Source organism: Canis lupus, chromosome 26, assembly GCF_003254725.2.
Source record: "Canis lupus dingo isolate Sandy chromosome 26, ASM325472v2, whole genome shotgun sequence".
Classification (NCBI taxonomy): Eukaryota; Metazoa; Chordata; class Mammalia; order Carnivora; family Canidae; genus Canis; species Canis lupus.
The window spans coordinates 17,448,574-17,460,755 of NC_064268.1; the positions used below are offsets into that span (position 1 = coordinate 17,448,574).

At 41.2% G+C, this 12,182-nt stretch overlaps 1 protein-coding gene across 16 annotated transcripts in view; it reads left to right on the forward strand.

The window, feature by feature from the left end:
* Positions 1-1,254: 1,254 nt before the first annotated feature.
* GIT2 (GIT ArfGAP 2) overlaps positions 1,255-12,182 on the forward strand; it is a 47,437-nt gene continuing 36,509 nt past the window's right edge. For 14 of the 16 annotated variants that reach the window (XM_025474244.3, XM_025474248.3, XM_035706350.2 and 11 more), the window contains exons 1-6: positions 1,255-1,443; positions 5,856-5,989; positions 7,485-7,597; positions 8,236-8,341; positions 10,250-10,336; positions 10,454-10,584. In XM_025474244.3, the coding sequence (XP_025330029.1) occupies positions 1,392-1,443; positions 5,856-5,989; positions 7,485-7,597; positions 8,236-8,341; positions 10,250-10,336; positions 10,454-10,584 (623 nt within the window). In that variant the 5' untranslated portion in view covers positions 1,255-1,391. Of the gene's footprint in view, positions 1,444-5,851; positions 5,990-6,881; positions 7,021-7,484; positions 7,598-8,235; positions 8,342-10,249; positions 10,337-10,453; positions 10,585-12,182 lie in introns of those variants that run through there. The other 2 variants (XM_035706349.2, XM_049101931.1) reach the window with 2 other exon arrangements.

Genomic DNA, 12,182 nt, shown 5'->3' on the forward strand with positions numbered 1-12,182 from the left:
CATCAGGATGGCACACAGGGGCTCTCGCCGTGGAATGTGTGGGAATGAAGCAGTGATTCTGACGCCACACATTTAACACAATGGAGAGATAGGCCAAAAACCAGGGCTTCTAAGTCCTATTCCAGTACTTCCTATTTTTCCAGAAGCTTTTGCAACTTCACCTTTCCCTTCATCCTTCAATGTTTATTGAACTCTCTCTTATTCATGAGTTGAAAAACTCCACAATGGCTGCTTACCAGAGTATCTAAAGTCAAAGCAGTGCCTGGCCCTTAAAAGGCATCCAGTATTTGCTGAATGGAGATCATGGCTGCGTTTACATATAATACATGCAATAAATATTCATTAGTATTAGGGTCACATCTCTTCTCTCCTTCACACTGATTAAATTGATCTCGTGTGTTTATCTCACTCCAACCTGTGGATCACTGTAGATTATCTATTCTTATTCTCAAAAGCAAAAAGTTGTGATTAGAAAATAATCGTAATACCAAATACCAATAATAGTGTGAGCTACTATTACTGAGTATTTACTATGGGGCGGCACACCTTATTTTTCTGTAAATTATCCCATTTGTCCTTAGCTGGGTAGTAAATATTTAGCTTTTTGGAAAAAAAAAAAAAAAAAACACATATGAGTTTTTTTTTTCAGCTATTCTTCATCCACTTCCTCTTCTCCTTTTTCTTCTTTACAACCCTTTATAAATGTAAAAATCATTCTTATGTAGCAAGACAAGCCAAAAAAATCGTGGACTAGAGGCAGATAACACATCCGTTCCATCTTGCACATGAGTCGAAAACTGCAGCCAAAGAAACACCTACTGTTGCTTATTTTATTTTATTGTAGATCTACCACAGCAGAATGTAAGCGTCATAAGAAAAAAATTTTGTCTTCTTTGCTGTTATTTCTCTTGCGCCTGGAACAGTCTGTGGAATATAGTAGATGCTCAATAAATACTGGGCAAGCGAATGAATTTGACCAGTTATACCAAGTCACTTGACTATTGATTGCCTCAGGAAACTTGTGGCTGCAAAACCCTGGTCATTAGATTTTGCTGCTTCCCCTCGTATTAATCAGTACTGGGACTTGCAAAGAGACAGAGAGAGAAACTCAAAATCAAGAAAATACGCATAAACAGGGCAGAAGATGCGGGGGCACATATCTGCCCTCACTCAAGATGGCGGCAAGGTAGCGTGCCCTTTCCGGTCACATGATCTGCCTGTCGGCAAAGGGCGCCTCCCCGCGCGTGCGCGCTGCGCCGCGGCTGCGAGGCGCTGAAGGGAGAGGCGCCGCCGCCTGCGCCGCCGCGGGGACCCGTTAGAGCGGAAGCGCCGCCGCCGCCGCCTTCACTGTCCCGGGGACCCTGATTCCCGGCAGGTGGGAGGCGGGAGCCATGTCCAAGCGGCTTCGGAGCAGCGAGGTGTGCGCTGACTGCAGCGGGCCGGGTGAGTCGCACCGGCTGGGCCCGCTTCCCTCCGCTCGGCTCGGAGGGACCCCTGCCCCGGGGCCGCCCCCTCGGGTCGGGCGGGCCCCTGCGTCCGACCCCCACCCCCCGGGGTCGCGAGGAGGAGGACCTGGGGCGGCCGCGGGGCGGCCCGGTGCCGGGCCTGTCAGAGCCGGGCGGGCACGGGGGCCGCCGCCCTCCCGCCCCTCACCTCCCCTCTCGCCCGCTCGGTCCCAGGCCGGGCGGGGAGGCTGCGGGGTCGGGGCCGCTTCCCCAACAGGAAGGGGCTTGGGCAATCCGCAGGAGGGCCGATTACACAAGTGGAACGCGGGCGTCCTCCCGGCCGCGGCCCCCAGACGCTGCAGGTGTTCCCCTCCTCCCCGCGCGGCCCCCGGCCCCGGCCCCGGCCCCGGCCCCGACCCCGGCCCGCGAGGGGGCCCTGCCCGGGGTGGGCGCGCTCGCCGCTTCCGTCCACCGATAGTCCCCGGGGGAGGGGACCCCCAGGGCTGACTTCCTGCCCCTAACATCCCGGCGCCCGCTCCACCTCCACCGGGGACGATCTCCAGGAGGTCGGGGTCCTGCAAGCTCAACCGGCGCTTGCTTGGGAGGCGGTGCGTGTCTGGAGTTTGGGGATCCGAGCGGCCCGGGTTCAAACAGGGTTTTCTCTGTGGGTGACCTTGGGCTGGTGATTTCCTTTGGCCCAGCCTTAGTTTCCTCATTTTTCCGACGGCCAGCATTGGGAGAACCACATTCAGTGGTAAGAAGAGTCCATGAATATTCTTGGGATCATCTCATCTACGTTCGTTCCTTTTCTTTTTCTTTTTTTCTCTTCTCTTCTCTTCTCTTCTTTCTTTTTGTATTGCATTGTTTAGTACAGAACCTTTGTGGTCCTTAAAGACAGACTTGAGGTTCAACATCATACATTAATTGCAACATACAAAACAAAATCGCTAGCAAATAGGTGCATTTGGGCATTCAGGCAGGCTAGACAGGTGGGCGCGTGGAAAGGCCAAAATCATTCTTCACTTGCATGAGGGGCTTAGGGTTTTCAGCTTTAGAGTGTAGATCCCTCTTAGCAATTGAAACTGAGTTGACAGGTCTCTATGCTATTCTTGGTGCCTGGATTAACCTGCTTTGAAATTCGAAGTAATTCAAAGGTAAGATGGCCCCATTGGTTACAGTAGCTCCCAGTTAACAATCCTAAAGAAATCGTTGAAAAAAACAGGGTTTTTTTTTTTGCAACTGTTCTGAACTTCCATCTTGTTATATGGCAGTAGAGACGGATTTTAAATAGTACTGTGGCAAGTCAGACCTTGTGTGGTTCTTTCATGGCCTGTGTAGTGCAAGTGGGGTTACCAGTTTCCTTTGCAGATTGGGGGTGGGGGGGGTGGGGGGATGTAGATGAGTTGAAAAAGAGAACCAAGTTAGTGTGGGTTATTACAGACTCCATTGTATTCTCTGAAAATGTTATTTGTTCCACTTCCTTATTTTCTTGTTTTCAGTTGAGCTTTCTGTGATGTGTTTGTTTCACATGAGTCTAGATTCAGACTTCCTCTTGGAATGTGTATTCTTTACTCATTAGGTGATGCGGACGAACGAAAACAGCTTCTCCATTGCCAGACTAATAAGTGTCATGCCGTTCTGCAGCATTTCGTGCATAATTCAGAACATTTCTCTTCCATTGTATCATTTTCGGTGTTGTCTCAAGTGCCTAATCTACAGAGACTTGAGTCACTTCCTTCCTGTTTTGAATATAATTAGGCTACCTTGAAATGTTGTGTGAACTTGAGCAGCTAGGAATTTGTGCTGCCTTTTCTGCAGAGCCCCAATCAGTTACCTCTTTCTTTTAGGAGTTCCTTTAAAGATTCTGATGACTGCTGAGGCCTTTTCCCCAGAAAATGCACATGTAATCAATCACTCTTTTACACAGAACTTCTAATTTCTTAATGGGGCCATAGACATTTCTGAAGCCCAAGGAAGAAGCCCCAGCATAGAGCATTTAGGTAATCTGGAAAGGTTTCACCCAGCATCATTCCTATGAACTCAATTTTGATTTTACTTTGTTGTGAACATTTTGATATTTTTTCCATGAGATTCTGATCCATGATATTAAAGCGACTGAGAACGTCACTTAATGTGCATTACATCCTTGTTGTCTAATTACTATTTAATTTTCTCCAGGAACACTGTGAATCCTCTGAATGATAGGTGAAAACCAAAGCTATGCTTCAAAATCGTCTTTTTTTTTTTTTTTTAAGTAGTAGTATGGGTATCAGACTACAAAAAGCAGTGTATTTACATATCTTTGTAGGGATCTTTCATCTTCTTGTTTCCAATCTTTGCATTTCCGAATAGCATAGTAGTATTGACGGAGTTATACTTACAATGAATTATTTTCTCTTTTATTTCAGGGCAAACCTTTAGCCATAACCACATTTTAGCAAATACTTTTCTTTTTTAATGACTTTAATTCATTTGGAATTAATTTTTATTTTATATATAGAGAGAAAGACAGCTAGTGTGCACTCACATACTCCTGCACACTTGCAGAAGGAGATGAGAGACAATCCCAAGCGGAGTCTGTGCTGAGTGTGGAGACTGATCTCATGACTCTGAGATCATGACCTGAGCCAAAATCAAGAGTCAATCACTTGACCAGCTAAGCCACTGAGGTGCCCCAAACCTCATTCATTTTAAATAGCTCGTTCTCTGAACTCAACTACCTGAAAACTAAAAAAAAAAAAAAAAAAAAAAAAAAAAAAAAAAAAAAACTACCTGAAAACTCCGCTTGAGATTTTTCACTGTAGTAATAGTTCACCTGAATCATTTGATGTTTTAAGTATTGACAATCAGAAACTTTTTCAGGGATGCCTGGGTGGCTCAGTGGTTGAGCATCTCCCTTTAGCTCAGGTCATGATCCCAGGGTCCTGGGATCAGGTCCTGCATCGGGTTCTCCACAAGAAGCCTGCTTCTCCCTGTCCCTGTGCCTATGCCTCTGCCTCTCTGTGTCTCTCATGAATAAATTTTAAGAAATTAAAAACTTTTTCAGTTATCGAGAATTTCAGCAAGCCCTTGAAAATATCTGAATGGTACTTAGGAAATAATTTAGAATAGTTATAACAGCTCACATTACTGAGTACTTACTATATGCAAGGAGTTTTACCCTTTATGTGCCCCCCTACTCTGACATATACTATTATTCCCATTCGATCCATAGTGAGAGGATACTCATATAACTTGTCTGAGATCATTGTGCGAGAAGTGGCAGAGTTAGGGTTCCAACCCTGGACTGCTTGTCTCCAGAGCCACCCTCTCAACCACCACACCCTCTGACTCCCAGGATTTGTCTCTGATTGAAATCTCCTAACTTTTCATTATATGGTTGGAAAGGATTTGAATAAACTGTTAAAAATGGTAAAGATGGTGTACATGCATTTTAGAGATTTTTGTGGACATTGAATAATTTTTAAATATAACTCTTAGACCAAGCAGCTTGAGTGGCACCTATTGTCACCCCATTGTGAGTCTGACGAAATCTGGGGTTTCTAAGTATGTGTTCAGTTTACTTGCCCAGTGTGGATTATTCTCACTGCTTACCAACTACGAATTATGTCTTGTCTCAAAGGATGTCTGCTAAAGCTCCATGAAACTTGGTGGGAAAACGTATTGTACATGCACCAAAAATATTACTCACTTTTATTTTACATCTTTACCTCTTTGAGGTTGCTGTTGTTCCCACTTCTGTTCTTTCAGATCAGTTGCAAGGTAGAACTTAGCAGTTTATTTGAAATGACTAATGGATGTCATAGAACATTTCCTAGCAGAGAAGGCCAGGTTCCTCAGTGTGTCCTCCAAGCCACCACAGCCAACAGTTTTACTGTTGTGTTGCTTGCAGCTTTCTGCTGAGCCCAGAGCCAGGCAGAGATATGGCAGTAGATTAGGGTTACAGTCTCTGCACCATTTACTTCAGATAATGCTATGTGGATTTTTCACTGACATGGTTATGTTATCTTGCTGTTTGTGGAGATGGATTTGAAATGATTCACCTGTACCCTCTCAGTTTGTCTTATGTTGAGTGAAGAAGCCTGTCTCTGAGATGGTAGATTATATTAGGTCTACAGACTGTAGCCCTGTACCAGAAGGAGACAACTGGTTATTTAGGGCTTCAGCTCATGTATTTAGTCTCAATTAATGTACTCGATCAGCCAAGATAGGTGGTAACATCAGACAGGCTCACCAGATTTGTGTGTTGACTAGCATTCTAAAACAACAGAAATAAAAAAATAAAAATAAAAATAAAACAACAGAAATGTCTCGTTTTTCTGAAAAACCAAACCTCAGTCATCTTTGGCCATCTGGCAGTATAGCAGCCACCTGGTATCCTCGCCATTGAGATGTCATTCTTCTTTCCAGATCCTTCCTGGGCATCAGTAAATAGGGGAACTTTTATATGTGACGAGTGCTGCAGTGTCCATCGGAGCCTAGGGCGCCACATCTCTCAAGTAAGGCATCTTAAACACACACCGTGGCCTCCCACGTTGCTGCAGGTAAAGACTAAGAATTCTCACAGTTTGTAATTTGAGCTCTTCGGGCTCATAGTTTTAGGAACTAAAATTTCTCCTACTCCTTAAATCTTATAAAAATGTTTCAATCAGCTGAATAGAGGTGCTATGCCTATTAATGCTGTATGTAAGAACTGAATTTGTCATTTGAGCTTTTTTTATCCCCCTCCTAACAAATAAATCTTGTGCCAAAATCTTAATTATAGATACAAAAATAATTGTTAAAATTTATTGGTAGCATTTTACTGCTCACTTTCTGGACTGTCACCAGAAATTATTTTTAAATAGTCCATCTTTTCTGTATACCACAATAAATGTTTCTGAAAGCTACAGTCTCAGGCTTTTCCTTACATTTCCTGCTTTGATGGAAGCATGGACTGAGATTCCTCTAAAATTCCTGAAACATCTGATTTAAGTTTTCTTGAAGTTCTTGTTACAGGTTAAAGAGGATATTGAGTTAACATGTTTCGATTGAATGCCTTACACTGCTAAGTGTTAAGTGAGGTCTTTGTTTTATTTGGGGTTGAATGTCATGTCACCTGTACTTCTATTTTGGGGTGCACATTCTTCAAGTTTTATTTGGAAGTCAGAATTAAGCATGTGTTTCGCCTTCATTTGTCTTGAGTACATATTTTACTAAATCTGTGGCAGCTGCACAATGTGTCTCTTAAACTTGCCTGTATAAGCCAAGGGGACTAAAACAAGTGGGTTTGGGTCTCTGATGTGACAGTGTCTCCACTAATGCAGAAACACAGATGGGGTTGGGTCAGGATTCATGCTTTGAAATGAAATTGGGAAATATGGTTTATTAATAACTTTTACTCAGAAGTTTCTAACAACTCATTCTCATGTGAAAGTGGGTATTTACTGCTCTCAGGTCTTTGTTTACAGATTTCATTATAGGGCCTGAAGAAAGTCCGGAGATGAGTAGTTTAAAATGCCAGGCTTGACCCTAAAAGAACAATTCTGAAAGTATGGCACATGAACCACCAGTGGTACTCAAAAGACAGATGTAGGTAATACATATTTATTTTAATGGTTGCATTATTTTACTGTGTATTGGAAAACTTTAACTAGCACATCAAGCCATAATTGCTAGTAAAAGTTTTTTTGTTTTTTGTTTTTTTAATGAGTAGATTTAAAGAAAAATATTAGATGGAAAGTCTAGACAGTACATGGGTTAAGAATCTTGAAAATAGTATTTGGATAATCAGGCTTACCCCAAAGTGTCAGAGTGCTCTTCCTTCATAATCTGTAAGAATAATCTAATCAAACTCTTTTAGGTACTTAGCCATCTTCCTGGTCAGACCTGAATCCTGCATATAGGTTCATCTTTCTCATTCTAGAATCAGAAAGCAATGATTTGTAAGACATCCTCGCCGTGCAGTGGGTCTTGGTTTTCCCAGTTCAGTCACTGTAATTTCCAGTGAATATTTGTGGAAAGAAATTAAAATATGATTTTATACTGCTTGGTTTTTAGATGGTTGAAACTTTGTATAATAATGGTGCTAATTCTATATGGGAACATTCTTTGCTGGACCCTGCCTCTATTATGAGCGGAAGACGTAAAGCTAATCCACAGGATAAAGTACAGTGAGTGGAATGTTTATAAATACTTTTATTTCTTCATAACACTTGGGGCCCACTAAAAGGAGTGCAGCTACTTTGGACCAGCCCCCACAAGGGCAGCACAGGAGGTGGTTACACCCCAATTGTGCATTGAGCTCTCTGCTCTTAGGAATGCAGAACAAGGCCAGGCACAGGACCATCTCTTTTGCATGGTTGTACAGCACAAGTCAGTGGCTTCTCCAGTTTGACACTAATGCTCAGAGACTGTTAATGTAATCTGATTTAAGCTTAGGTGCTCAAACAAGAGGCAATCAGACCAAAAATCTCCATTCTGGGCTCTGGTCTGCCTGATGCCTCACCTATAGGATGGGATACAATGCTGCTTCCTCACAAGGCTGTAGGTCAGTTAAGAAAATTACAAAGAGAGAAGCTCTAAAAAGCAAGTATTCTGCAGTCCTGGCCTTTAGAATGACTAATTGATGTTTTGAGACTTCAGGTCTTAAACTCCTGCTGGAACTTATTTCAGTGTCATTCATTTTCTTCTCTAGTAGGGGATATGGGTCACTTCCTTTTCTTTTTACGGCCTAAAGAATGGGAAATGTTGCATCTGAACTGCAAGTAAGCAGCTTTCTTTCTTTCTTTTTTTTCTGGGTGGTAATCAGTCCTAATAAAGCAGAATTCATCAGAGCCAAATATCAGATGTTAGCATTTGTCCATCGCTTGCCTTGCCGGGATGATGACAGTATGACTGCCAAAGATCTTAGCAAGGTGGGTCACGCTTTTTAAAATCCCTAAAACTGCTGGATCAAATGATATATTGTTTTGTTTGAAAAAAACTTAAAGAGGAAGAAAAGAAAAACAAAACAGAAACTTTCTGTACTCTAAATAATTAATAACAACCTTTTTTGCAGTTGGTTACATCTTTAATTTTAGTTCAAATGGCAGCCATTCTATGTTAGTGGAGGTACAAGGAGGTACAAGGAAAAATAAGTATGTATCTAGAAAATTATTTATGTTTTTCAGAAATGGTTTTGAAATTATATTTCTTGAGGCACCTGGGTGGCTCAGTTGGTTGAGCACCTACCTTCAATTCAGGATATGGCCCCCAGGATCCTCTGATTGAACCCCGCAGGGAACCTGCTTCTCCCTCTCCCGACTGCTCATGTTCTCTCTTTCACTATCTCTCTGTCTCTCAAATAAATAAATAAAATCTTTATCTCAAATAATTAAAATCTTTTTTAAAAAAGAGAGGGAAGGTGAGCACGAGCAGGTGGAGGGGCAGAGAGAGAGGGAGAGGGAGAAGCAGACTCCCCACTGAATTGATCCCAGGACCCTGGGATCATGACCTGAGCCGAAGACAGACGCTTAACCAACTGAGCCACCCAGACACCCCTAAAATTGTATCCCTAAAAGTTTTTCATTTAACTTTAAAATAGGAACCATCCCTTGAGTTTGTTTCTAGAAGGGACTAGAAAGTTCGAGGGACCTCTTTAGGTTTCTGGGTTGCATACTGAGTAGGATCTTCAGGAAGCAGGATGACTGAAAGCTGTAGTGCTTATGATTCTTTATTATACTTGTAAAATGAGTAGATGGTTTTCTTTATGTGGGCCTTTGCATGATTTTGAGAGATGCCATGAGAAACATGCATTTTTATTTTCAAAGCACTGCTTTTAGGAAATGTTCGCACAGAGCTTGGACACTTGCAATCAGAATTTTAAACTTTGCAAAAAAAAAAAAAAGGAATTTTAAACTTTGCATAGAAAACATATATAACTGTTACTTCCGTTAATAAGCTTGGCATGGGGTTTTTACCACAACTTAAGAATATTAAATACATTAATTGTAAAAATAAGGTGTGGATATAGATGCTGGAGTAGACTTCTGCATTTTTATAATAAGGGTTATTGCATTTTAGACAATTCTAGGTTAGACTTGAAAAAAGCAGCTAATCTTCTGCATGTTTAAGAGCTTTTCTGCAGTGGTACAGAATTTGGTATACACCAGGCCTATTTCCCAGCCTGAAAGATTTTGTTAAAGTATTGTATACAAGGCCAAGAATGTTGTTATGAAGAGGGTGTGCTATAAAGCAGAATCCAGTAGTTTACAGCATGGGGTACGCAGCCCTAAAGCCCTAGGTTAAATAACAACAACAAATAATAATGATTATAATAACAGCAGTTGTATTCTTTGAGTGTTTCCTGTATACCAGGCTCCATGCTGAGCATTTTGTTATATCATTGACTCCTTACAGTAATCCTTGAATAAGTGGCATTGTTTTCACCATTTTAGAGCTGAGAAAACTAAGGTTCAGATTGTTTAAAGAACTTCCACAAGGTCACACAACTTGAAGGGTATATGGTTTTAACTTCAGGTCTTTGAGACTTCAGAGCTGTGTTCACCTATCTTCTCATACCCCCTTTCACTTCAGGTCTGATTGTACCACTTAGATTGTGCATTTGGGCAAATCAGCCTTCCCATCCTTATTTCCTTATCAGTAAAATGGACCTGGCCCCACCTTAGAGCTCTGGAGTGGTTGTGACCAGCAAGGGAGAGGCTTACTGAGCTAAATAACTGATTATCACTAATATAATGTATATTAAAATGATCTGCCAGCTGCTATAGTATACCATTCTTTACACTTTTAACAAATACTTTTTTGATTTGTGTGTTTTTCAGCAACTTCATTCAAGCGTGAGAACAGGGAATCTTGAAACCTGTTTGAGGCTGTTATCTTTAGGAGCACAAGCCAACTTCTTTCACCCTGTGAGAAAAGCATGAATTGATTCAGATACTAAATTGAAACTAAGTGGGTTGTGTTTGTTGTAGCCTTTAGTTTTATTTAATTTGCTTGTTAATCTACTTTTTATTAATATTTCTCAGGAAAAAGGAAACACCCCACTCCACGTCGCCTCCAAAGCAGGGCAGATTTTACAGGCAGAATTATTGGCAGTATATGGAGCAGACCCAGGCACACAGGATTCTAGTGGAAAAACTCCTGTGGATTATGCAAGGTGAGAGACCTAGATTTCTTGTCACTGCATCTTTGGTTAGGGATTATTTATGTTGGGTATTATTCATTGTTGGTGGCTAAATTGTGTATGATTAACATTTAACCCCTTTAAGTTAAGGATATACATCTCCCATTATTTTACAGATGAAGGCATTTCAAATACATAAGAGCTCAGAGCCTGGCAGAGTTGGAGGAGATAGAACCATTAGCTTAGCTAATGTGCTTAGCTTCCAGTGTGCTTAGCTTCCAGTCTTTCAAATGACTTCTAATGCAATGGTATTTGAGCCATAGTCCAAAGCAAGTATCAAGAATTGCAAAACCCACTCCTCAGTTTCTTAATATGTTTAGTCATTGCTTGAACTTAAAAAACAGAGCTATATAGATAGGTAGGCGATTAAACAAGTAATAGTAAAATGTTAATTATAGGTTTTAGGTAGCAGATGTCTGGGTGCTTGCAATAAAATTCCTTAAGTTTCTTCTTGTTTTAAAAACTTTGTGAAATGCTGGAAAAATAAAAAAATCCATGTTAGCCTTGAATATCATTTAAATGGTAGAAGATGGCTCATCTTTCTTTTTCCAAATTAATTTTTTATCAACTGCAAAGCATTCTACTGTTCTGCAGAGGATAAAATGGGTGAAATGCCAAAATTGTGCCTTCCCAGAATTTATTATCTCATGGAGGAGATGATTCATAAATACATGAAAGAGTTAAAGGAGGCAAGATAATGTGGAATTCATTGCCAAAATGGATAACTGGTCTTAAAAGGCATATGTAGGGTTTCTTCGTTTTGACCTAAGTTAGTAAGAAACTTTAGTTGGTCTTTAAAAAATGGGTTGGATTTGGGTGTGTGAAGGAGAAGCTAAGACATTCCAAGTGAAAGAGAAGGATTGAGTTTACGTTCAGGAGGGAGGGATGGACAGGGCATTTTCAGCACAGCAGAGGAGTTTACTGGATGGAGCAGAGTGTGTCTAGGAATAATAAGAACTTGGGTATTGAGGAATATAGTATTTCCTAGATCTGAGACTCCACTGACTATATGGGTCGTCATTATGTCACCTACCACTTAAGAACAACTTAGCTGATTAAATGATGATGTACCATCAATTGTAGTATACTTCCTGATTTCACAGCTATTTAAAAAGAATGAGGGAAAGAGATCCGTATCTCAGAAATCAAACGTGTGGTAGGTCAGAGGAATATTTTGTAGTGTCTTGAAAGGTGGGAAAAGAAAGTGGCAGAAATGAGACTTCAGCTTTTAAGAGGAAGAGAACCCTCAGTACATGATACTTAAATGTCACTTACTTTGGAGTTTCCTCATGTGTACCTTGCATATAAAATAGTCTCTCTGTGTAATAATTTATTTATATGCCTGGTTGCTAAAAGGATTTCAAGCAGCTTAAGTATTTACTTGGTGAGTTAAGAAAGACAAACCTCATGTTTTCTCTTATAGAAATTGAAGTTAAGCAGGTAAACCTAGCTACAAGTGTGAGCTGTGCATTCTGTTGGTCTGTCTCTCCCTGAATTACAGACCTTGAAGTGGTTACTAAACTCTCATCTGGAATCAGACTGGCTGCATCAGGAACCCCTAAGGAAAGGAC